The sequence below is a fragment of the Phallusia mammillata genome, chromosome 6 (genome assembly GCF_965637545.1).
Source record: "Phallusia mammillata chromosome 6, kaPhaMamm4.hap1.1, whole genome shotgun sequence".
NCBI classification, from domain to species: domain Eukaryota; kingdom Metazoa; phylum Chordata; class Ascidiacea; order Phlebobranchia; family Ascidiidae; genus Phallusia; species Phallusia mammillata.
In genome coordinates this window covers 7678975-7706181 of record NC_137257.1, presented here as the reverse complement: position 1 = coordinate 7706181, position 27207 = coordinate 7678975, and the positions used below count along the sequence as shown (strand labels likewise).

Genomic DNA, 27207 nt, shown 5'->3' with positions numbered 1-27207 from the left:
TACCCAAACTACAAATATTTAAAAGTGACTTTATTTCGAACCTTTATGTTTGCGTTTGGTTTACAGCTCGTAGGTGAAATAAATACACACATAACTTTTCTCTAATAAGCCAAGTAACATTTCTAAAATAATATTTTACAAATTTTATTGCACAACCAATTCACCAATAGCAAATTTACAGAAGTAGCTTTTAAAAATACTATGCCTGTTGAACTAAAAACGCTACAAAACTGACACGAAATGCGAATAGATAATCAGTTACAATAGCGACTTAAAGGTTAAAGCTACATTTTCGTCTTTAAACAGTTATACCCTTGCAAATTGTTTTGTACAATCTATTCGCACTGAACAATTTCAGCAAAAAATGGTTTTGTGACGTTTGCTTTTTTCCCTGTTTGGTAGCGACTCAATCGATTGTCCACATTGGGGTAGAAAGGGTAAGTATCTTGAAAGCCTTTATCAGATAATTTTTACAATATAATAAATTACTTTAAGCATTTTTTTATTAAATAAATCAAATCAGTTGTAGCCTGTTGCCGAAATGTCCAGTAAATAATTTGTATTTAGTTTACTTCTGTCTATATACATAGCTACATGATGAATATCAAAAAGCTTTTTTTACAAAACTTATCGATAATAATTCAAAGCCTGATATTTCATGTAGAATCTTCATTGTATAAATGCGAAAAAAATCATGTGGGCAATATTTTTGCTTAATTTCGCCGTAGGTTACCTGCAGTTTGTGGGAAATGGTAGATCATAACAATTTATTTGGGGTACGCTGGTTTTAGTTGATTTTTGACATCTCTTTTTCCACTTGAGTAAACCGCGCTCCTCAGATGTTCCTACGAGTTTACAAAATATAAATCCCGCATAACCCCCTATAGAGTGGTTGTTTAATGACACAACCCTCGTATTCTTTTCTATGTTATTTATAGTTTTATTTATATAAGCTATATAAACTGAATCCATACTAGCACACAACCCAGTTAATTCAAAAAAACACGCTACAAAAGGAAATTTAGCCCATTTGCGTTTTGGTGATAGATCTGTAAGTTTAGTTAAATAATTCACACTCAACGCCACATTAAAAAATGTTTTGCACTGGCTACGAAAAAATAACAACTATCAACCTTTATTCTTACCCGGAAAAGTGTTGTCGAATACGAACGCTATTAGAGCACCGATGAGCATAGAAGTTTGCAAGAGCACAGAAAGCATTTGATCTAACTCAACAAGGCCGGTATTAATAGCACCCGGATTTGTTTTCATCCATTCCGGGATTACCATCCCCATAAAGAGAGAAAATCCGATTATAAACAAATTTCTGAAAACAAACTACTCGTTTTTCCTAAAACAGTTAAGGTTGAGCCTACATTCACAACATCATTACATAGGCCTACCATATTCCCATCCCCCAAATGGGATAGAGAGGACACATTGTTGGAAAGAACATGAAAAAAGTGCTTTATGGGCCCCCCAAAAAAAATGAAAGCATCAGAAATGAGATGGTATACAATAGTTTGAATATAGTTTAACATTTATCACATCACAACACTAAAATAAGCTTGTATTTTCAAAAACTATAAAATCTACCTGTATTCTTTAAAAAATAAGCTCAAAGATGAACTATATTTGGCTGGAGGACGTTTTGGGCCCTTTTTCTTGTCCTTGGAGGACAACTTAGTTTTTGTTAAAAAGGTGGACGTGTCCTCCAAAACGAGGACGTATGGTAGGCCTACATTACAACAGGTAAATTTATGTTTCCATTCCAAGTAAGTTATTTACGAGGTGTATGTATTGCAACTTGCCAATAAGAAAAATGACTAATTGTTGGCTAATTTGTCCCATGTTTTTTTTTTCAAGAAAAGCATATCTTACGTCGGTAAAATTAAGAAAAAACATATCCTAATTACCTTGGTGAATTGAGGTCGACATATTGTAGATTGCTGAGTCCAGCAGCAATGATCATACCCATCACAACACAAAAAACTCCTCCGATTACGGGGTCAGGCATTGTCACAAAAACGCTGCCAATTTTGCTGAACACCCCAAAAAACATGAAAAGAATACCGGCTACTTGTAAAACCTGTGGGAAAACAAAGGTACCAATATTGCATTTATTTCGCTTGTACCCCTGTTATGTTTTTTGTTTTAACCGAGATACTGTTGTAATATACAAATGTCAGAATGAATTTTGTTGTCAAGTTTGTAGCATACGTATTTGCTCAATATTATTAATTAGTACGGCGATCACTATGTCAGGTCAAAGTGGAATGGTAAAGCTATCGAGCATAAGAACTCACAACAGCAAAAGTTCGCTGAATACCAATGGGTGACGCAAAGAGCATTTGAAAATATTTAAAAGTAAATTGAGTGAAAATGCTGACAATTAGGGCTATTAGGGCTATTAGGGCTATTAGGGCTATTAGGGTTTGGGTAAGGTCTTATAATAAAAATACCAACAAACCCACTTTACAAACTTTATTACTAACCCTAGATTTAGTTTTCAAACCTTATTAATTTTTACTTTTATTTTAATAAATATGCTCTTTACGCCACCTTTCGGTATATAGCAAACTTTGTCTGATGTGAGTTCTTACGTTAGTAAAAGTTCCTGATGGCATTTAATATCGAATCGCGAAAAATTATCCACGCTATGTACGTTGGACGTGCAAAACACAATGCTATAGTCACTGACTACCATCAACGGTTGCCGGGGGCACGTTATTGCGGCAAAACGGTCACTGCATGACCTCTTACCGAATTTAACGACACCAGTTTTTTGACGGTGTGCGACATGTAGTACTTGCTTTTGCCAACTCGCGTGTTTTGTGGTAGTATACCAATTTACCTTTCTGCTTGCAACTCTTGTTATTCCGATTGCACCAATGTTTTGACTGTATGAAGTCACACCGAAACCTGTACCGATCAAAGCGCTCAGTACACATCCGAAACCTTCCACTAGCACACCTCTAAAAATATATTATTAGGCTGTAGTCAAATGCTGTAATTTCAATACAGCAATGCAGCAACAATAAAAGACAAAAAAATAACAGCAGTTATTTGTTACGGGTTTATAAAATATTGTACCACTTAGTATGCAAAATTTTACCACCATGTTTACACCCTTTACCTGTTTATTGCATGTTTTGGCGGATTCGGCGCTCCCGACAAGTTTGCACATGCATAGTAGTCTCCAACAGACTCAATGGTTCCTGCTATTACTGCAGCAAGCATCCCTGCTACTCCTGCAACTGTTACGTGGGGAAGACCCCATTGTCCGGGATAAGGAAAACGAAACCTTTAGGAAAAAAACGAGGCCCAAGTCAACTAACAGAAACTTGACAAGGCTTAGTGCAGTGCTTGCTGCACTCCCCCCAAACTATACAGTGTGGCCCTCACCAACACACTTTTTGGTAAGTCTCCTAAGTTGCTATACTATAATTAATAAGTATAAACTAAACCAGCGTTTTCTAACCGGATGGCCGTACAAAAGTGCTTCACCGAATGTGACGTAATAATTCCCTTTGTTTGTTAAGCATTTATTTTGTTGTGAACGCCAGTGTTGCGGCGAAATTCTGTATGTTTGGAAAAATAAATGTATTGATTCTTTGGAAGAATTTCAAATTATTTGTGTACATGAAAAAATTGTATGGCCCTTGATGTCCGAAATTAGTTATATGGCCCAGAACCGACGAAAAATGTTGCACACCCCTGGTGTAAACAGTTCCTATGAAAAAGTGACGGATGTGCTGTTTATGATTGGGCATAACAAAACTTAACTTGGATTTAGGGCTATAGCACTGTACAAAAACTGACAAATAAAGTAAAAAGAGCTTTCAATTATATTGTTCAAACGGCGCGCCAGTGAAAATTATATGTTTAAACACAGCTATTGGGTTCATAGCCTTTTGTAATCCTAATATTTGGTGTACACAAATTTCAAAATTTGGTGTGATCCGAAAATTTTCTTGGAACAGAAGTTACGTATGGTTAATGGTGTTTTTAACTGAATACAATATTTGTCATTCTTGTTATGTAGAACCGAAGCTATTTCCTACCATGGGGCGTTAAATATAACGTTGGAACTGATGTCAGTTCGTGCCTTGTAGTGAATATGGTCGGGTGATGGTGAAAACACGTTGGTGACTGTGAAGATGTAACTGAGGAGCCATGATAAAACAAGTCCAATAGTTATCTGCAAAACAATGAGGGTATACGCTATTAGTTAATCGCAAAGTTTAACGGTTGTCATACACTATAGAGCAGGGGTCGGCAACCTTTTATGCGACGCGTGCCAAATTGCTTGTTATTTCCATGTGTTAATGACCTCGCGTGCCAACGTTTTTCTGAATAATAGTGGTTCGTGCCAGCAGATATCAATAATAAAGAGAAACGAGAGTGTGTTGTGCATGCAAGGCTGAATTTTATAACAATGGCATGATAAAAACTATAAACACGCAGTGTAACAGGGTAAACTGTTACTTCAATTTGACACGCAAATCGGTTGGCGTGCCATGCAAAACCACCTCGCGTGCCAACCATGGCACGCGTGCCAGGGGTTGCCGACCCCTGCTATAGAGTCTATAGCAGTGGTTCCCAACCAGGGCCCATGGCCCCCCAGGGGGGCCACGAACTGTGTTCCGGGGGGCCACGTGCGTAGATTCACAAGAAACACCCACTAAAAGTCATTTTCACTTTAACTTTCTTTATTCCTAAATTTAATCAACTATTTCGCATGCTGTTTGTTTATAGTGAGGTTTATCACGCTTGTTTTTTCTATTAGACCTGTTTAGGGCCAAAATTTTATACCGCATTCCAACACGAGATTGCTATCTACATTTTAAGGGGGCCACAGGTCCTACAAGGTAACTTGAAGGGGGCCACGAGACCAAAAAGTTACTTTAAGGGGGCCATGGTCCACGAAAGGTTGGGAACCACTGGTCTATAGTATAGAGTATATGTAACAAATAAATAGCCAGTCCATTGGGAACTGTTTCACTTTATATCCGATTATTATGATGTCCACCCATTTTGCCTTTTCTGGAGTTTTCAAATCCCAGTACGATAGGAGTAATCATCGCCAATATACGTTGTCTAATGATATGAAATGTTTTCAAGTAATTTATAAGCTTAAACATCTCACCGGATACAGTTTGAAGACACAAATCCTGGTGATGTGGCATTTTTTGTTTCGGGAAAATGTGGGAATTGGAACTTGGATATTTTTCAAGAACTGGGAACAAAGTATCACAACACTTGTCCCACTGAAAAAAGTCACGTTTTAATGTTTTTGTAACCTAAAGCAGAGGTCGAGAGCCTTCTTAGCTGAGAGAACAAATAAAAGAACAGATTTTAAAATTTATTTTTGTAAGAGTCATGCAATATTTGTTTACTCGCAATGCAACTAAACGTCATTCGCATTGGACTGAAGTAAAAAATGTTACAAGAAAATGTTAAATGTTGGTTTACAAGAAATCGCAATATTTTATTCACCACACTTACAACATCGCGATACCCCAGTGCACTGAGGCGTACTGGTGGGCTACTTTAAAAAAGTTAAGTCCAACAAGTGTCACAGCGGGTACGACGGTCAAAGGTCCAATATACCGCAACAGAAATCCGATTGCACCGGTTACTCCCAGAAAAAGTTGGAGCAACGAAGCGACTGCGATTGCACCTTGTATCTGTAAAATAATCTTGTAATTATGCAACTGTATGACCACAAATATCAATGAACCACACTTAAGTTGCGATGATTTTTTTTATTTCCTCAAAATACGATTTGCGCTGGAGTGAGTTTGCAAGTCTTTTGTGGTTGTACATATCCTACATATCCTAATACTTGCACATATCCTAACTTACTGTTTTAGTTCAATAGTGTTAAAAAGTCGATCTTTTGTGCATAATTGTCTCATAATGTTTGCTTTTGCTTTTGAGTGACTGGTACAATTTTTAACACATCAAACGTAACCTAATTGTGGTAATGTTATTTTTTTACCTCCCTCATTCTTCTCATCCAAACTTCATCTCCCCCAATGATGTTACCATCTGTATCATTATACATTATTTCTGTGCTGTTTGCAAGGGCTGGTGTCAGTGGCAAAGGGCACTGATTATGGGGAAGAGACAGAATTGCCAAAGCGGGTGCGATAAAAGCAGCTGAGGCACCTTGGACTATGGGAAGTCTGAAAACATAACATGTAGTGGATATTGAAATCGTGTTTCTTTAGAGATCTTTGAACAATGATACGTCCAATTTTGACCAACGTTGTTACTTTCACCCTCTTTGTCGTTAAAAGTTTTGGTTGAATTTGAGGCCGAAATTGGGGGCGAAAGCCGGGATTGAACCGGAAAGTGGAAGCTGAAAAGTTGCACGAATCCTCACATTTTGTAAAGACAAAATTAGACCCAAAAGTTAGACTTATCAAATTGAAAAAAGGTGAAGTTAAACCCAATTTACTCAAACTTCTTTCTGAACCTGACCCAATGAGCCAGGCCTCACTTGCAACTTTGGTTGTACAATTTCTTTCTATTTTTATACTGTTATAAAAAGGTCAGTAATTTCATTACAATTTTGTATGTAATTCCATTACATGTGACCATTTTTTAGAATTAATAAACGTGTTCCGATTAACCTAAACCGATTAACCACCCACCGCACACCAACAGTGGTTTGTAGGAGTGTAGCAAGACCAGACACAAAGAAAAGACTGCTGATAATCTGGGCTTTGGCGACGTCTCCTGCATCGTCGGTTTGAACGCACATATGTCCCGCAATAAGAAGAGGAAGAGCTACCAAGCTGTCAACTGCCACCAGATAATGCTTGATATAAAATGTAACATTTGAAAAACATTTTGGGAAATGACTGGTAAGGTTAGTGTGTGGAAAGGTACCGGTATAGCCAACTGATATTGCATTTTAATTATTATATAATGCATATTTTAACATGTAAAATATTGGTTTTGTGGTGCTTAAAGATAATCAGCTTTCTCCTCCTTATAAACCCTTTGTCGAAATAGCTAGTTAATATATATTAAACAAAGAAGGTGATCGTTTTAGTGTGAAATCATTAGGATCAAATCATTCTCTGCGTATATTGTCTATTTAACAGGTTTATTGCACTTTATCCCGCATAGGGCATGCCAACTAACCGTCAGCGAAAATTTACAAAAACGGGCTAACGAACCTGAAGGCCAAGAACGATGCAAGCATACAACGGAGGTTTGTCTTCCAACGAGTAGACCAGGTTGGTGGTTTCATCTCGTTTTGTTATCGTTTGTCCTGTGAGGCTAGCTGTATCAATATGACTGTCCACAGCGGAAGAATCCTGTGTGTAAAGTTAAGTGAGGATGTTTTAGACAAGGTATGTGCAACATGTGTCCACAATGCAATAAAAGGCTTGCGCCGATATATGGATTTTAAAATAAATAGTGACCCGCTAAAAGATTTTAGTGCAATGATTACAATGTTTGTTTGTTTTTTGTGTGTATAAATACGTGTTTTTTATGTATCAAGTGTTTTTTATTCAACCTGACTGATAGCTGTTAATTTAATACGAGCTTATAGTCAATGTGTCATATCATTAATTAGATTAATTGTATTCGTCCACTTGGTGATAAAAAGGAGGGACATGACATAGTTTGATAATTTTATACGCAATCTACGAGAAATCATGTTGAATATCTACCAGCGATCACCGCTCTATAGTCCAACGGCATAGTTGTGTTTAGTGCGCTTAGTTATCAGTGAGCAGTATTTCCAGGAAAAGCCTTAATCATAGATATTATAACATCCTATAGGTTATATAAAACTTGTTGGCGTATCAACAAATTAGGCTCGCTGGTTAGCCACCGTTCTATATAAGCAGTTGCATACTTGTACGACTTTTCGTGCGATCTTGATGTTATTGTCTTGCTCAGTTTCCATTCCCGCAGAGAAATTCAATTTGTCTAATCTTTTTACAGAAAATATACCCTGGAGGTGTAGGCTATATCTGTGTCATTAGTCATCTTTAACAGGTCTTACAACATTATAAGGTTATGTAAATCATCAGTCAGTCAGACCAAGACATTTTTTTTCTCAAATATCAAGTGATCTAATTTTACTGTTTCTGACTAAACAATAATAATTCTGTTTGAACCTCAACTTTTCAACAAATATTTTTATATTGTTTAATGGTGAAGAAAACGGCCCCAATAGACGTAAAAAGGACATGTTTCATATTTAAAACGTTTCGGCAAATGCTCAGACGTTTGTCTATCTGCTTTCACAACAATCATCTCCCACTACCCTCCACGACATAAAAAATTGTTATACACGTTATTTTAGACCACACGGATTGCCTCTGGCAAAAAATCAAGGATCAAAAAGTGTTCGTCTGTCAAGTTTACATTGCGAATTTACGTAAAACTATCGCAACCATGATTTCCATACAGGGCTCGGATAGGGAAAAAAGAGCTGATGGTGCGAGACATTTTCTAATATCCTTTTGAACACTATGGCATAACTGCCTACAGGCATATCCAGATTGATCTTTGTTTGCATCAAAGATTGGAACCAAAGTGCTATATTGGGCTTTCATCAAGAAAATTTATCAGCTAAAGAAACACCAAAAAAAATTTTGTGAATGCCTATTTCGGTTTTACCGTTTAAAAACTACCTCTTTGGGGGTGGGCTCTGTAAAAAACGACCCTTTTATCCAGGAATACGTAAGAGCTGTACCTTATTGGCGACTCACTTTAACAATAATCGCTACAGTCCATGTTTTTCGTGAATTTTACAAAACATCTTCACATATCTGTTGGTGCAGAACATATTTCATCGCAAACAATAAGTCTTGATTTTACCACACTGAAAACAGCTCAGTAAACTAAAAAAGGCAAGCTATGTTTACAGTGAGCACAGTAGTGCAGAGCGGTTATGAAGGGTGCAGGTTGCTATTGAATGTGAAGCCGGATATAAGCTGCCATTCGTTCGTTTGTATACAATTCATTTTGCATTCGTGATAGGGCCTATCAGATAGGCACGACATTATTTTCCTGTTACAAAATAAGTGGAAGCAAACATCGAAATGAATGTAGCGAATCTAGTCAAACATTGGCACTACAAACTATAGTACAAGTAAAGTGCTGCATGATAAAGCTGTTTTTTTTTATATATAAAGCTGTTGAATTAACTTCACGTAAGTCACTAAAACAAAACCTTTGGTACGTTAGTCTGAAACTAAACTAGTTTCCATGTGTTTCCATTAAAAATATAGACTAAACAAGTTTTCCATGTCTTTTCCATAAACTAAGTTATAAATAAGTGTCCAATGCTGAAATTAGCCCTAGGGCCTAGAGCTTCAACGCACACCAGCGACAACGACACACTCATAAACACAGCACGCCTATATCAAATTCTTTTAAAGGCGTTTTACTGAATCAAAGCGACCTCTCAAACATGCCTTGGAATGTAAATCGTTTTCAGTTTATTATTTCAATCGCCTTTTCATGCACTCCCGCTTGTGTTATGAAATATTAAATGATTTAAGTCCGTATATAGCTTTTATAAATAATATTCTTGAAACACTTGTATAGATGGAAATCTGTATTTTGACGTGATCCTTGGAAGCTAAACAAAATATCGCTAACTGTTGCAGAAAATAAATGTGAAGCAAACATTTTGAGGAACACTTAACGCGGCCAAACCGGTAGAAAACAAAGTTGTACTGGATACTGACTCACTGTCTGAAGATTCTGACTTACTGTTTAAAGATTCTGACATACTTGAACTTGATGAATCGTACTCAATGGAGTAGTACCAAACCAAACCCTGTCGTGTTTAGCCACATGCGCCAAGCTTACTATCGTCTAAGCCTCAGTCACATAACACCTTGTAATGTAGCTGTAGCGCGTTTATCTTTAATCTGCAAATTGTGCCCTTTACATTTTTGCGTTCACAGCGTTTTAACGTCGCGCAGCTTTTTCCGGATTTGTAATTGTTTTAATTCAGTTTAATCGTTTTCTTGCATCAAGCAAAATAACCTCTGTTTAAAATAGACTGGAACCTAAACTGGTGGCTGCTTTACTTCATTGATCAAACTTGGTGTTATAGTAACTCTATTCTATTGGTATCAAATTACCGAGAAAAGCCTCTTTACAATTAACTTTTTATGGTATAGTGCAGGGATCGACAATCCCTGACACTTGTGACAAGATCGCAGCTCAAAGTGATTTTTTATGCCACACGATTTGCGTGTTGATATAGTAAAGTACTAATTTAAACTGTTACAAAACTTGATTTCGTTTGTTTATAATTCAACAGTCCAGCCTTACAATCCAGCCTACACGCACAAACATGTCTGCTTCCTGTTTACTATGGAACTCAGGTGCCATAAACCACTATTACTCAGAAAAATGTAGGCGTTTGTTACCACAAGTCATTTCCACATGGAAATACAGGCAATTTACCTGCAACTGATGTTTAGGGTTTAGCAGTCATAACAATTCAAAGAACACACTCTTGGGATGTTTTTTGCATTGACGTTGTTGCAAGCAGCAATTAAAAATACGCAAACATTTTTTGGATGGTGTAAGACACGAATATCGAAAGAAAGACACTGCCGATTCCTTTATGGGGAAATAAATTATTCCAAAAGTATATAATAAAGTTTATTTAGCGTAATGTACTGACACACTAGGGAACAAAACCCTTGTGTAAAAGTTGGAATTAGTTTTTTGATAGTGATAAAACGAGCAGGCAAAATAATTCCAGCCGACCTTTTGTCATGGAAATTTGGATCGAATATGTGTACGTGTAAACAGAATCAACTGCACAAATAAACCGTTACTCAAATCATACGGTTTGATTGACTAAATGTAAAAATCTAGATTTTGGTTTAATTTATTAAAAAAATTTGGTCTGGAGCAAAAAAAAAAACACTGACTGAAGCTAAAAAATCCCCAATCGGTATATCTGAACATTCAGTGCATCACCAAACGTTTTTAACGTCCAATTTATGATTTTGTATTGAGTCCAGTAGACCCATTGTGGTTCGTTGATAAAACCAAAAATAGTAACTGGTTTGAACTGTTTCGACGAATCAAAGGAACTACAGTAGATGGAATTGTATGAAATTAAACCTAGGCATACGTGCAAAACATTAGGGCATTCTTTTCGCGATAATTGGTAGTCAAGCAAACTTCCACGTGTTTGGTCGCGTTCGTCACTACATGTGAGTTGCATAATCAGCTTCTACACTGAGCTCGTCTTTGCGCGGAGTCTTGCGTCCGTATTCGGGCAAAAACGGCACGAATTGAGAAAATCTTGAATACAAAAAACGATGCCAAAAATACAATCATTTAAAGGCAATAGTTCATTACACCGGCCAACACAATTTTTGGCGTCTTTAATGTTAAAACTGATATTGACTAATTTTGGGGTGCTGATTTCAAAAATCATTACGGTTTTCTTCAGTCAGATCAACTTTTTAAGTTATTTACAAAATCAAAATTGATGATCATATTGATTCAATGGCTTTAAAATCATGCTTTTATGTGTTTATTAAAGTTTTGTTACATTATACACATCAATTTCCTACAGTGCAGTCAGTTTCATAGCATGAATATGCGTTCTATGCTTATGCTCTGTCTAAAAATGGTTGGTGCAGGCTAGCGGTAACTGTGAACTATACGTGTTTTATGGAGTGATCTTTAGATTAGTAAAGCAAGGTGGTAAAACTAAAATTGATAGTGGCTAGGTCATCTATAAGGTGTTGCATGAATTACCAAGATGTTTTATGCTACATTACTGGTGAATACCTATTCAACACAACTAAAAAGAAAAAAAAAGATCTGTATAAAATGTGCATATCTTGCACACTTCCATGTGGCTTTAGGGGTTTAGGACAAGCAATGGGCTCCACTTACGTAATGTTGACTGGAATGTTGCAGTAATGGACAAAAACAGTAGAAAGGGACTGAAATTATTAGAAAGAGTACATAACTAAGTTATTAAGCGGTCTGAAAAATTCGGTACGAAAATTAGTATAAAGCTACACTTTCCTTAAAACATAGGGGATATAAATGATGAGAATTAAGCAGAAAGGTTCCAACAGGATATCAGCAAAAACGAAACGTGTCAGGGAAGAGGGAATAATGTGGTCCTGGCTAACTGCTGTTGATCAATTAAACGGGACGATATTGCTGCCACTCAGTTCCGAAAGTTACCAAAGTACATGTTTAGGCCTATGCCTGATAACTTACAAATTTGAAACATTTTTTTGTTTTTTAGTTGAATTTTTTTTTGTTAGGAGTGTCCACCTGTTACATTTAAAATTAAATTCGAAATTTTGTTCTTGCAATAACGTTAATTCCAAATAAAATACTCAAAACCAGTTTTACCATAGTGTATACATATAGATTGTTTTTCAAATGTGGATGTACCATAACATGAAAACTAGACGTGATACAGATAAACCGATTGCATTTTTGAAATCAGGACACTAGAATTAGTCAAAATCAGTTAAAACATTACAGACACCAGTAAAAAAATATTTTTTTGTTGCCCAGTGAATTATCTATATTTGTTTTTGTTTAAATGTGTATTTTAGCGTTGTCATGCCAGAGTTGTAAGTCAGACTTGTTTTTCGGATCAGTTCTTGACTTAAATTTGATGAAAAGCGCTTGCTGTGTGTGTGGTTTTACACGCGGCTACATTTGTGTCATAAATAGTTTTTATTCTGGCACGTTAACAACTGCACATTTATGTTGACAAGTAATGTTTCTGTACAGCAATAAAACTGCATTACCTGCAGCAATTGGTGGGAAAAGGAAGATCATAACACATAGCAATCTTGTTTTCCAAAGCTTCTTCATCTCCTTGTTCGTTTGCGTTTTGTTGATTCTTCCAGCTAAGTATTCCGCGCTCTTTTTCAGTACCTGAAATCGGTTGCGAAATAAAGAAAACCGTTTTCAACGGCTAAGTTGACAACCTACAGTAATGATCTCAACAGCGATTATTGATTGTGCACTAAGATTTTTTCTATGCATACTAGTTTTTGTTGTCACTTATGTTTTCAAATATGTTTGTAACAGGTATGTTTTTTTGATACGTTATCTATTGTTTTCGACCTAAGCAAAAGTAAATAACAAAATATGTTTTTAGCTTTTTATCAGGTCATTACCCGGAATAGTATTGTCAAATATGAAAGCTAGAAATGAACCAACAAGCATTGCAGTTTGTAGGAGAACGGTGATTATTTGATCAATCTCCACCACACCAGTTTGTATCACACCGGGATTTGCTTTCATCCATTCCGAAACAGTGAGACCCATGAACAGAGAAAAACCGATGATAAAGAGATTTCTGGATCAAAACAGTGGAAAAGTGACAAGTAAATACTTTACACATTTACTAGGTTGTGTGTCAGTGTTCCTCAACTGGGTGTAAATATATAAGAAAGATTTAGTTTTCACATTTCTGAAAAGATACAAAATGATTTAGTGAAGGCGTAAACTGTCTTTGCGATGTCACACTAACACACTAGCAAGTAGCAATATACTGTATGTTGTAAAGTAACTAGCAAGAATAGATGTTTTTTTAAAACCACTTTCAGGGGGTTACTGAAGTTTGTTGATAAAAACGAGAAAATAAATTTTTAAAGATTCCTAAAAGTGCAGGCTACACTTAACTTAAAAAAGAAACCTTTGTCTTGATCAAGTCACCCACGTGCTTTTGCCAACAATCCAAAGAAAATTAATTAGTGCCCCACTTAGTAAATGCAAAACTTGAATACACATGGGTATATCAGAAAGGGAGTCAGCAGTTTAGATTACTATTTTGTTTTGGGTTAGAGTTTTACACCCTGGTTGTTATGAGCCAAACACGTAGGTACCTTGGTGAGTTAAGGTCAACAAACTGTAGGTTACTGAGGCCAGTTGATGCAATGAGCCCGAAGACAACGCAAAACAAACCACCAATGACCGGGGTCGGTATGGCAACAAATATACTCCCAAACTTGCTAAACATACCGAGAACAATGTACAAGAGACCAGCAACCTGAAGCACCTGCGAATGAAAATATGCGAGTGTATTGAGATGCATATGTTTTATTTATTTGTAAAAAGAATTTTTACCCTTCTGCTGCCGACTCTTGTGATACCAATTGCGCCTATGTTTTCACTGAAAGAGGTTGTTGCAGTGCCGGTGCCTATTACGCCGCCTATTACACAACCAACACCTTCCACAAGAATTCCTCTGCAATGCAAGTCATTAGAATTCGGGCATATGGCATGGTTCGTCCACTACTCACATCTGCTTACCGTTAATCAAACACATTGTTTTATGACTTCATACAAAAAATAAAAGCATGATGTTAATCAGGTTCTTATTGAGATGTTAATTTTGAAGAAATCTCAACACTGCAAGATTTTGGACGACTAGCGGAGACTTTATATTAAAACTTGAACAGAACATGTGGGATGAATTAACGCACCTTGTAAATGTTTGAAACGAATGGTGAAAATAACCTGTTAATAGCATGACCCGGTGGATTAGGGGCCCCTGATAGTCTTGCGCATGCGTAGTAGTCACCTACCGACTCGATCATACCGGCTACGACCCCAGCCAACATTCCTATCACCCCGGCAACTGTTACCTTAGGTAAACCCCATTGTCCGGGATAGGGAAAGTAAAACCTGAAATGGTAAATGTGATTATTATACATATATATATATATCATAATGGAAAATGTTTTGAATATCAAGAAAAACAATACTATTTACATTTCGTATGAGTATATGATGTATTATACTCAGGGTTGCCATCGACTTGAAACCAAAAATAAGGACAACCGAAAAATTAATTTTCAATGCAAAACGAAACAAACGTTTTTGAACAAATCTTTGCATTTATACGAGCCATGACATAATATTTGCAATATTTTGGCCAGAAACAATCTGTTCCAGCAACTCGTTGTTCGTAGAAAATACTTCATGCATCCCACAACAGGTTGGGTCTAGGTTCACTTCTACTTGTAGCAGGGATTTGACTATATGAATTGTTGAAAATAAGACAAAATAAGGACTACAGTTAAAAATAAGGACATTTCTTAGAAATAAGGACAATGAACTTTTCTAAGACATAGCCCTTCAAAATAAGGACAAATCTTAGAAGTAAGGACGGTATGGCAACCCTGATTATACTGTATATAAAAAGGCAATATGGTAAACAGTTTTCCCACCATGGAGCGTTCGAAATGACACTTGATCTTACATCAGTCCTTGCCTGATAGTTGGGGTTACTTGGATCAGTTGGAAAAACGTTAGTCTCTGTAAAGATCAAGCAAAGTATCCACGCAGCCGCGATTGCAAACAAGGCCTAAAAATAATGCTTTGGATAAAAAAAAAGAAAAACATTAATCCAGCGAACAATGTTACTCTTGATTTAAAAATGTATAATATTTACACAAATACTGTATGCAGATTGAAGTTAGTAACTGTTGTATTCTCGATCAGAGCAAATCAATAGAATGAATCATACGAAAACAAGCACGGTTTATATAGCACCTAAATCAATTAGCATAGCAGCACAAGAATGCGAATCAAGTAATTAAAACGCAAGGTGCGAAATGAGTACAACACAGGCCTCGAAATGCGTAATACTTAACACCTTCCCTACAAAAATACAAAGCTGCGCAATAACAATATTACGTCATTAACAACAATAACGTTGCGGAGGATTGCGACGTCGCTTAGACCGTCGCGAATTATCTGGACCGTACTCTGTAGTTGTCTGGGATGATACTGGTAAATCACCAGAATTTTTATCTCCCACATGCTCATCTTCGATATGAGAATCTTCATTTACCGGTGTTGGAAGTTCACCGGGATTTTCATCTTCGGGAGATGCGTGTCTCGGACGGAGCTGGTCAATGTGGCGGCGCCACAGTTGTCCCTGAGGTATCACCTTCACAGTGACCGATCGAGTGCCGTGAACTTCTGTTACAACGGCTGGACCCCATCTTGGATCACGGTTGTGCTGAGGTCCGTAATACAAAGCGTAGCACGGCATTCCAACCTTGTACGAACTTTGTGCAAAACGATGCTTTTTCGAGTTTGCGCGTGACGTTTCTCTTGATAACCTTCCTTGGGCAATGTGTGGCGGTGAAGGAAAAAGTGTGTCCACCTTTGTTCGCATCCGACGGTTATTGAGAAGTTGACTAGGAGAATATCCGTTCCCAGTCGGCGTCCTTCGATATTGCATGAGAAATTCGATTATCGCTTGCTTTGGGGGCAGTACAGATTTTCTCAAAGCCTGTTTGAAAGTCTGAACAAGACGTTCAGCTGCGCCATTTGTTGCAGCATGATAAGGAGCTCCAGTAAGATGAATTATTCCCCTTTCCTTGCAGTAAGTTTTGAATTCATCAGAGGTAAACGTCGGAGCGTTGTCGGTTACTTTTTTTATTTATTATTTTACGACAATCAGACGACAGTCCGAAAACTGAAAACTGTCCTTTGTCGTGTCACCATACGAGAAATAAACGTATTTTCAGATAAAGGGTAGTCGATAATAATAGTAAACAAAAGAGGAAAAGCGAACGAAAGAGGTTAAAATGTCAATAAATCGGCAGCAGAAATCAAAATCTATTACACGCATGCAGATATTTGTGAACGGCATGGAATAATGACAGTGTGTGGGCGTCTGTTAAATCAGGATGACCAAATAGCATGAAACGAATAATTGCACCAGGAGAAAGATTGGAAAGAAATGAAGCGTTAAACTTAGCGTTTTCTGTCAGAATATTCGAAACAGTAGAAAACAAAATTGTGCGAGGACGAATCAATAGTGGACAATTGAGAAACAAATGTTGCGTGGTTTCTACGGCCTGACATGCACAAGGGCGAAAGTGCCTGGGATTGATATTGAGTGGGCTATGGTTAAGTCGAAGCATGCAATGAAGGGCAGTTGTCTTAGGACAAGAGCCATGCAGATGTAAGGTTCTGACTGGATACGTAAAGAAAAGTTTTTTAACTTTATTTTTAAAAACTGAAACAGATTTTATCAATCGGATTTCTTTTGGAAGTTCATTCCATAAGCGGATAGTTTTGGGAAAAAATGAGTTATATTTGGTATTTCTGCGGCACGCAATGGGATGTATTTTGAGGGGGTTACGCAAGTCATATTTAATTAAGTTTTTAACGTATTCAGGAATGCAGCTTTGTAAATATGAAGGTCCTATGCGATTTAGAACTTTGTGAAATTGAACGAGAGAGTGAACGTTGCGACGAACACGGAGGGGTGTCAATCCAAGGTCCTGTAATATTTTATCATACGAAGTGGTCCTCATACACCCTAAAATTAGTTTAGCCGATTGGTGTTGCACATTTTCTAGTGCTTCACAGTCAGAGAGGTTACAGTTATCGAATAAAATGTCGCCATATTCAAGCGTAGGAAGAACGCAAGACCTATAAAGGGTAAGGATGATATGCCGAGAGACTGTGTTAGATATTTTGCGCAATCGGTTAACTTTGATTTGTGCTTTGTGGCAAATGTAACGAATGTGGTCATGCCAAGAAAGTGTTGGTGTAAATATGAGGCCGAGATATGTATGTGCACGGGTTTCAGGCAGAGCTACACCTTTGAAAAATATTTGAGGAAGATTGGAACTTTTACAGAGCGATAGTACTTTAGATTTGGAGGGATTACAGTTAATTGCCCAAGTGGAAGCCCATTTGTCGAGGTGGTTGAGATCTCGCTGTAAAATTTTTTGAAGTTGATTTGGAGATTTATCCGAATAATAAAGGGCAGTGTCGTCAGCAAAAAGTGAAATGTTAGAGGTTAAGTTATTGGAGATGTCATTAACATAAATCAAAAAAAGCAATGGTCCTAAAATTGAACCTTGTGGGACTCCGGCATTTGTAGGTAGTAAGGTTGAAAGGTTGTTGTTCAGGCGAACTTGTTGTACACGACCAGTTAAGTACGATTTTAGTAGAGGAAGCAAATTGCCATTTATCCCAATTTGTTGTAATTTATGAAATAAACCGTGGTGCAAAACACGATCAAAAGCTTTGGAAATATCAAGAAAAACGATTCGACAATCAATGCCTTCGTCACGATCGGCGTAAATATTGTGGGTTGTGTGAAGCAGATTGGTGATGGTTGAATGATTTTTTCGAAATCCGGAATTGATGTGGTTCAGAAGTTTATTTGATTCCAAATAAGTAATCATGTGTTTGTGGAGAATTTTTTCAAAAACTTTTGATAGGGAGGGTAGGAGCGAAATTGGTCGATAATTTTTTACATCATGTTTTGGCCCGGATTTATGCAGTGGGATTATTGTAGCTTTTTTCCACTCTGATGGGAAGATACCCACTGATATAATATAATTAAATAAATAGCTTAATGGCGTTGCTAGGGATTCTGCACATTGTTTTAGAAAGTGATTAGGAAGATTTAGCGGATCAGAAGATTTGCTAGGGTCAAGTTTACGTAATACGTGGTACACATCAAACGGGGTAATGTCAATGGAAGGTATGGATAGGTTAAGTTGGCAGGAAGAAGGAGGAAAAGACAGTGAAAGCAGATTTGAAGGGAGTGTGGAAATGGAGGCGAAATGTTCATTTAGGAGATGTGCTTTCTCGATGTCATTAACATAAGTTACTCCGTTGGAAACAAAGCTTGGCGTACTTTTGCTGTTATAGGAAACTTCGTTGGTATTCAGGATTTTACGTGTGAGTGACCAAAACCTCTTAGAAGAAGGTCGAGAAAGGCAGGCTTCGTTAACAATATGCGCATGGTATTTAGCTTTTGCGGTCTTAATTTTGCGTTGAATTTCGTTTCTAAGTTTGTTGTATTGTAATTTGTGATGCAATTCACCAGAATTTCTCCATCTGATAAACCAGCGATGTCGCTTTCGAAACAGGTGTTTAATTTCGTGATTCATCCATGGCTTACATTTCGCTGTTAGCTTATAAGATCGGAGTGGAATATACGTTTTGCACGTCTGGTTAACAACATCAGTAATGTTGTTTAGGGCCATGTCCACAGAGGATGAGCTTGCAACCAAATCATCCCATGGATACGCGATTAAAATAGTGTTTATAGATTCAAAATCACTATTGGCGAAAATCCATTTGTAAAACACGTGTTTGGGGAGAGCGCCACGAGATCCGTTAAGTATAACATAAATGGCACAGTGATCCAAATTTGCAAGTGGTGGTAGTACCCCAGATGACAATACGCACTCGGGTGTGTTTACTAAAATCCAGTCTAGAATGTTACTAAATCTGGTTGGTTGGTCTATTAGTTGCGTAAAACCGCGTTGAGTGACAGAAGAATACAATGCAGAATTGAAGATAGTTGCGTGGGGCTCATTAAAATCGCCTACTATAATAACGCATTTGGATGTCTGCTGTAACAAATCAATTGTAGAACATAGTTTTGCGGAAAAAAGATCTTTAGAGGCTTTGTTATAACTGGGAGGTTGGTATCCAACGCAAATTATTATTGGTCGACAATCGGGAACCATGGTAATTTTCAGCCACATCAACTCGCAATCGTCAGACTCGTGAGCATACAAGCGTACGCAGTGAATATCATTGCGTACATACGCCAACACCCCGCCACCGTGCCTATTTCTGTCCTTTCTAAAAGGAAACTGAAAACCGTCAATGATGAGGCGTTCATTAGAAACACTTGGATCTAGCCATGTTTCAGTCACGCAGACAATGTCGAAACCACGATTTAATGCTATAAAATGCAGTTCATCTAGTTTAGAAGAACTGTTATGAGCGAAAATGCTCCGAGCATTGATATGAAAAAGCGCTAAACCATCACCATATCGATCCATGTAAACAACATAAAAGACTAAAAATCGGTAAACTTCTCACCATTAACGAACAGACAGTAATCTGCTTCAATAATTTTCCATTTGATAGTTTTTCCCTGATTGTAGAATTTGTTTGCATGTCGAATTAATTCCTTTCTTTGAGCCTGCATAGAAGCAGGTAGATGCCTTGTTATGTTTGCATCGAAGGACCGAGCGCGACCAGAAAGAGAAAACAATTTTCTTTTGTCCGACATCTTGACAAACTTGATAACTATTGGGGCTGGTTTAGACAAATCTTTGTTTCCACTGATTGCTGACGTACGCCGCGGCAGGCGGTGAATATTGCTAAACTGTATTTTATCAAGTTCAGAGGAAGAATACTGCAGTTTTTCCGTTATGAACGTTCTTAAGACATGTTCAGTTTGGTCAGGTGACTCGAGAGATAGCAGTTGGGGTATGCCATGAAACAGCAGGTTAAATTCTTTTGAACGCATTTCGTCCATAACGCGCTTTTGATTCAATTCAGTCTTAGTTTCCTTCAGGTGAGTTTCAAGCGAAGCTACTTTGCCCTCGAGCTCGTCAATTCGATGGTGTGCAACCTCGAGGCTTGTTTCTGCCTCACCGACGCGTTCCCTCAGGTCGTTTTCAATTGAGGTCAAGCGCTTGTCCATTGACTGCATGAGGTTGAAAACGTCTCGTAATGTTGGCTCACCTACTTCACTTGCTTTAGTATTAGACATTCTATGGCTGCCCCTGATAGTAATATTTTCCATTTTTGAGAAAGATATATTGATATGACCGCTACAGGAGATCTGACTTGTTATAACAGCTATAAACTCATCGAAGTAGCCAGTTAAAACAGAAATTTAAAGCAACAACAGCAGCTCCAAAAAACACGTCCGTCCAACACGGTGACAACTGCAAAAAAGATTCGGTTACTATCGTATGGGGATACCCGAAGTGCGAAAATTCAGACTCTAAGAGATCCGCAGTCGCTTTTGCCGTAATGGACTGCGTAGCGTGGATGCATGGATACTTTGAATACGCATCAATCATGACCAGCCAATTGTGACCCATAAAATTGATGGCATGATCCACATGTAACCGAGACCAAGGTTTTTCGGGTAGAATCCATGGATGCAATAAAGCTTTAGGTGGAGCATTTTGATGCTCGGCACAACTATGACATTTGTGACAAATATCCATGATGTCTTTTATCAATATTTGGCCAGTAAACAACTGTTCTGGCCAGTTGCTTCATTCTCTGCATTCCCAAATGACTTTGGTGCAACAACTTGAGTACTTCGCGTTGAAGTTCAGAAGGAATCACCAATCTACAGCCGTACAATAAACATCCGCCGCTAATGCTTAGTGAATCCGCAATCTGACTGTAACGATACAAGGGATCTCCAACATCAAAATCTTTATGTGGCCACCCTTCTTGTGTATATCTCATCACTTTAGAGAGAACGCAGTCTTTTGCAGTTTCCTTTACAAGAGCCTTAGCATCAGCGGGTTTCACTTGACTACTCAAAGTTGTGATTGCACAAACCGTATCTGAATCTACGGTTGTTTCCTCCTCATCAAAAGTTGGATCGTTTCCAGCTGGTAGTCGACTAAGGGCGTCGGCGTTATTTATGTCGGAGGTTTTCCTGTACTCAATATCGTAGCTGAACTGATTGAGAAGTAGCGCCCATCTCGCCAAACTATTTGCTGCGAGCGTTGGAACAGCCTTCTTTGGTCCAAAGATTGTCAGCAAGGGTTTGTGGTCAGTGACCAAAATAAACTTCCGACCGTACAGATACTGGAAGAACTTGCGAATAGCGAACACAATGGCTAAAGCCTCTTTTTGGATCTGGCTATACTTTCTCTGACAGTCAGTCAGCGTTTTCGATATGTTAGCTATTGGTCTTTCGCTTCCATCTGCAAGACGATGAAATAAAACCGCACCAATTCCTACGCTGGATGCATCGCATGCTATTCCAATCGGCAGGGTTGGATCAAAATGGGTTAGAACATTGTCCGACGTTAGGAATTGTTTTAAACGTTTAAAAGCATCTTCCTCTTTCTTTCCCCAATTCCAGGTTACAGTTTTCTTCGTAAGCCGGTATAACGGTTCCGCAACTGTTGAAAAACCAGGGGTAAGAACTTGCTGTAGAACTGAACTGAGCCCAAAAACGAACGAAGATTTGACACATTTTCTGGTGGAGGCATGTTTAAGACATCATCGACTTTACTTCCCTTGGCAATACCATCCTTAGTGAGAACATGCCCTAGGTATTCGACTTTTTCCTGCGCAAATTTGCATTTCTCCAACCGGCAACGTAGACCCTTTTCATCAAGACGTTGAAGCAAACGACGCAAATTTTGCAAATGGATTCTCTTTAGACGAACCGCTGACCAAGATGTCATCTGAAAATACCGCCACACCTGGTAAATCGTGAGTGATATCGTTCATTAACTTTTGGAAATAGCCCCGTGCAGAAGAAATTCCGAAAGGTAAAACATTTTGGAGAAAAGCGCCTCGATGTGTACTGAGGGCTAACCTCTTCCGGCTTTCTGGACCAAGTCTGATCTGGTTGCAGGCATCGGCCAGATCGATTTTGGTGAACCCGTGACCTCCTCCAAGCTTCTGCATTAAATCACTTGGTAACGGTAGTGGCTGACGATGCGTGTCCAGTTGGGGGTTTACTGTCACCGAGTAATCGCCGCATACCCTAACTCTACCAGATGCTTGCCCTGGTAATGGTGCCTTTCGCACAGGCACCACCGGTGTTCCCCAATCATTAAATTGCACAGGCGTCCATGTTCCGTTTCGAATTCCTGCCTCGTAACTTTGATTCAAATCCTCGAGCAGAGCAAACGGAACGGGTCTTGGCTTGTGATACACCGGAGTTGGATTTTTCAGAAACTGCACTTCTAATTCGAAGCCTTGTAAAGTTCCCAATTCTTCTTTAAATACATTTGGAAAATCCATGCAAATCCTCTTGCATTCTGCTTGGAAATCTTTAGATGATTCAATTACCGACACTGATCTGGGAGACAACGTAGTGGTTCCATACAAAATGTTGTCCAAAGAAATCTTCAGTTCACGAATGGAATCTCTTCCCAGAATATTTAAATGGTTGAGCTTCGTTACGTAAAATGTGAGTATGCTGGTGGCATCTGAGTTTGGAACGCAGACCTTTAAACGACAGCAACCAATAATATTAAGAGAATGACCAGAAGCGGATCGATAAGCAACGCTTGTGGCATCAAGCTTCGGCTGTCCAATACTTTTCCAAACCTTGGTTGACAAAATATTGCCACCTGCAGCGGTATCAAGTTCTACGTTGAACGATTTGGAATCGACCACCAGTGTATAAATCAGTTTCGGCATGAGCTGGCAATCAAGGGATGCCACTAATCTCACGCTCGAAATCAGCATCTTCCTGCGACATACTGCTTGCAAATGTCCTTTACACTTACAAAAATTACACCTGGAGTTTTTAAAACGACACGTTGTTGCGAGATGTCCAGGTTTCCCGCACCTATGACATGTCGAAGGTTGTTTCCGCGTATCCTGGAAACCTAAATTCCTCGGGTTCTTGCGGCTCTTGAGCTTGTTAACGGAAGGTTCCATTTCCGCCCCGAAAACGGTTTCTTTGGCAACCCGAGCAGCATCTTCCGTCTCCGTGGCAATCTGTATAGCCCGTGAAAACGAAAGTTCGTCACTTTTTACCTTGAATACAGCCTTCAAGACAGCCTCATTGCCAACAGAACAGATGTAACGTGTCCTTAATGCTTCGTCCAAAGGGTCGGAAATAGATGGAAAGTCGCAGGTACTAGCGTCCTGACGAATGCGCGCTGCAAGTTCCTGGATCGATTCTCCCGGCTTACGCTTCATTTCGCTCCAAAATTTAAATCGTTCTCTCACCACGAAACGCTTGGGGTCATACTGCTCTTTTAATCTCTTCCATCTTTAAGTCATTTACCTGTTTGGGTGGAGAACTCTGCGATGCCAAGTTGGCCAGAAGCTTGTAAACAGTACCGCTTTGATTCGTCAGAAAAACTTGCGCTTGTCTCGTCTCGGGAACTTCATGAGCCTTAGCAAAAGTGTAAAACCTAGACAAATAATCTTGCCATAGCTCCACTGTGGAATCGAATGCGCAGAAATTAGGCGTCGCCTGGGGTGCGCTGATACGGGCTGAAGAAGAACTTTCATCGGAGGATGTCTTCTTCAGTAGCGTCATCATAACTTCCATTTGTTCTTGGTGACGTCTTTCTTGAACTTCCACTTGCTTTTGCATAAAAGTCGAAAAACTTTTCCATCGTCAGAAGTGAAGATTTCCAATTGCGTGAAGTCGAAAAATATCCTCGTCGCCAATGTTGTATTCTCGATCAGAGCAAATCAATAGAATGAATCATACGAAAACAAGCACGGTTTATATAGCACCTAAATCAATTAGCATAGCAGCACAAGAATGCGAATCAAGTAATTAAAACGCAAGGTGCGAAATGAGTACAACACAGGCCTCGAAATGCGTAATACTTAACAGTAACTAATTGCTTTGTTGATTACTTCTCAAAAAAGCTTACCGGAAACATTTTAAAGATTGGTGATCTATTGAAATGACACTTTTTTGCTCTTGAGTACATAGGCAATGGTGTTTTGAAGTTTTTAAGATATTGTGAACACAGGATTAGCACAAACGAAGTGCTGGAAAATATATCTGCACGTAAATTTGTATAACACATACATTTATCACTTAGTTTAAATATTTTATTTTAAAGTGTCTTTTTACAGAATTCAATATTGATGTAAATTCCCTTACAAGTTGTCAGCTTTCCAAAACTTAATTAAAGTATCAAAGCCAACAGAGGATTGATTGAAATGTTTTACAATGGGTATCAACAACCCTTCAGATATTGTACCCTTAATATATTAGCAGTTAAAAATATTTAGTCTTAGACCTGTTACAAACAACTTTGAAGAATATCCAAATCGTTTCACTTACAACATGGCTATGCCCCAATGTAAAGACGCGTCATTATAAGCTACAGCAAAAAGATCCAAACCGATGAGGGCAACAGCTGGTGCAACGGTCAGTGGCCCAATAAACCTCAAAAGAAACCCGATAGCTCCAGTAAAACCCAAGATCACTTGAAACAGTGAAGCAACAATAATAGCTCCTTGAACCTATAAGTACACAAATTCAAGATTACTGAAATAAGTACCCTATGTACAGATGTGTACAGATTAATTATGATCTACGAGCCACGTTTAAACTCGACCTGATCTGAATTAAGATCACAAAGAGAGAAAAAATAACAAAGTGTTGGGAGTTTTGTACACCTTACTTTCTTAATTGTAAGTTGCAGTTTTTCAGTTGATATATGTCAGCTTTATGCGATATGATTAGATATACGAAGACTCGGAACGATCAAATAGAAACTTTAAGTTATGCACATTATATTTGCATGCAACGGACTGCCGAAGGCACAGTACAAGTTTTCCGTAATTGTTGCTGCTTTAGACCACCAGACAGAGGCAACAATAAGATTTAGATGTTTCAACTCACTTCTCTCATTCTCCTCATCCAGACCTCATTCCCGTCAAGAATGCTGCCATCCGTGTCATTGTAAAGAGTTTCCGTGCTATTCATGAATCCCGGAGGAAGAGGGGACGGGCACTGATTATGGGGAAGAGACAGAATCGCCAGTGTTGGTGGCAAATAGCTGAAGGTGCCTCCTTGCATGATCGGGAGCCTGTAATTTGAGAACAGTTTAAAACCAATTAAAAAAACAAATTATGCAAAGCCATACGCCAGCCGGACTTTTAAAGACAACTTTTATCATTGAACCTAAAGATCTCATATTATATTTTTTGCGTAGTTATCTGCGCCATAATCTGTTTTACATTTTAAAGAGTGAGTCGGATTTCAAACCTATTCAAATTGTCGTTCAAAGCATCCGATTAAATTTGTATGTTACCTTACTCCAAGGGTAGTTTGCAATATCGTGCATATTCCGGATGCAAAGAAGAGACTGCATATTAGTAACCCTCTTGCTACATCGCCCTGGTCGTCGTTTGCAATGCATAGGTTTGGTGCTAAAAGTAGGGGAAGACCAATCAACCCACCAACTGCTATCAGGTAGTGCTGCCAAATTTGTAAGTCTGTTACGAGTAGCCTACATAGTTTCGGGTATCTGATTAAATTTGCGGAAGTGTACCGTGTTTAAAACTTGTGAGTGGTTTAGTACGTTTGTTTTAAAAATAACAGTACAAATTCGTTTGCAGTTAAAACTTTATGTATAACGTCTAAAGAAACTATATTTTAGCCTGCGTATAGGACTCAACCCCAGTTTTAACAGACGGTCATATATGTAACATGAAACCAATAAAACGTTTAGGATCTATTGAAGTCCAAAATCAGCTTTTTTGAACGTACCGTTCAAACACTAAATCGTTCTGGGACCCAGGTTCCAGGCCATTCAATGTCGTTTTTATATTACTTTGGAATCCATCTTATTGCGCCTTTGCTCTTAGAAAGCTAACAGCATATTTGCAGAGTACACAGTGCTGTGATAGTACTAAATGTTTCCAACACCTCCGCAATGCATACAGTCTGCTGTTTACCGTAAAAAACAAACAAAAACGGTTTACGGATCGCTTCAGGACGGACTAACAAGATATCGTTGTTAATATCCACCTGTAAGCCCAACGCGATACAAGTATACCAGGCTGGTGCGTCTTCTACTGAATACAGAAGTTGATTGCAATCCTCAGCGTTTTCATCTTGTATTATGTTTGTTGGCTCCACCGAATCACAACCTTCGTCCTAGAGACATTTTTTGAAAAACAAACAAAGTATGATTAAAGTTTATGTACTAAACAACTTAAAACCAATGGACCGAAGTTGAAGTATTGTACTGTACAGACTTTCACATGAAATGGCACAGATTCGTTCAAAATACTGCCATTGTGACGAAGGATCAGGAAACGCAACAGCCACACCTTTAACACTATTTTTGCAACTAACACATGAAAGAGAAGATAGTCTCGCTAGATACATTAAGGACAAAGCAACTACTCCAACTAAGTTGCATAGTGTAGCCTGTTGAAAATCAAAATAGGGACTAATGGGATTTTATCAATAATAAAAAATAGAACAATATTTACCATTTCAAATGCTCTATTGTTTGCATCGCTTTTTGCTCCATCAGTTTTGTGTGATGAAAAATCCATTCTAATACAAACTAAAAGTCAAACAACAACAGTGTATATATGCTTTCTTTATTGGAAATTGTCTTGCTGTGGGAAAACAAAGTATGCGTTGTTTGCTTTGCTGTTGAAGTTCTTACAATGCCCACCTCCTGTTTTACAGAAATTGGTAAGGTTTAATACCCC

General features: G+C 38.3%; 3 protein-coding genes across 3 annotated transcripts; all 3 read right to left on the bottom strand.

Annotated features, from left to right (window-relative positions):
- Window positions 1-25: 25 nt before the first annotated feature.
- Window positions 26-7989, bottom strand: LOC145233314 (solute carrier family 23 member 2-like). The gene is made up of 13 exons (XM_080098025.1): window positions 7883-7989; window positions 7194-7334; window positions 6663-6829; window positions 6005-6191; window positions 5509-5690; window positions 5150-5270; window positions 4065-4201; window positions 3137-3304; window positions 2855-2975; window positions 1917-2089; window positions 1146-1327; window positions 734-845; window positions 26-454 (listed from the first exon to the last, which is right to left on the bottom strand). The coding sequence occupies exons 1-13, from the start codon at window positions 7931-7933 to the stop codon at window positions 355-357; spliced, it is 1842 nt and encodes a 613-aa protein (XP_079954151.1). The 5' UTR covers window positions 7934-7989; the 3' UTR covers window positions 26-354.
- A 2750-nt stretch (window positions 7990-10739) lies between these two features.
- Window positions 10740-27045, bottom strand: LOC145234171 (solute carrier family 23 member 1-like). The gene is made up of 13 exons (XM_080098934.1): window positions 26980-27045; window positions 26510-26638; window positions 25791-25957; window positions 25379-25565; window positions 24815-24996; window positions 24396-24516; window positions 15231-15367; window positions 14518-14685; window positions 14125-14245; window positions 13884-14056; window positions 13173-13354; window positions 12798-12927; window positions 10740-11313 (listed from the first exon to the last, which is right to left on the bottom strand). The coding sequence occupies exons 1-13, from the start codon at window positions 27043-27045 to the stop codon at window positions 11217-11219; spliced, it is 1860 nt and encodes a 619-aa protein (XP_079955060.1). The 3' UTR covers window positions 10740-11216.
- LOC145232880 (uncharacterized) lies at window positions 19715-20730 on the bottom strand. Its single transcript, XM_080097557.1, has one exon. It carries the CDS (start codon window positions 20588-20590, stop codon window positions 19856-19858), a length of 735 nt encoding a protein of 244 aa, XP_079953683.1. The 5' UTR covers window positions 20591-20730; the 3' UTR covers window positions 19715-19855.
- Window positions 27046-27207: the final 162 nt, after the last annotated feature.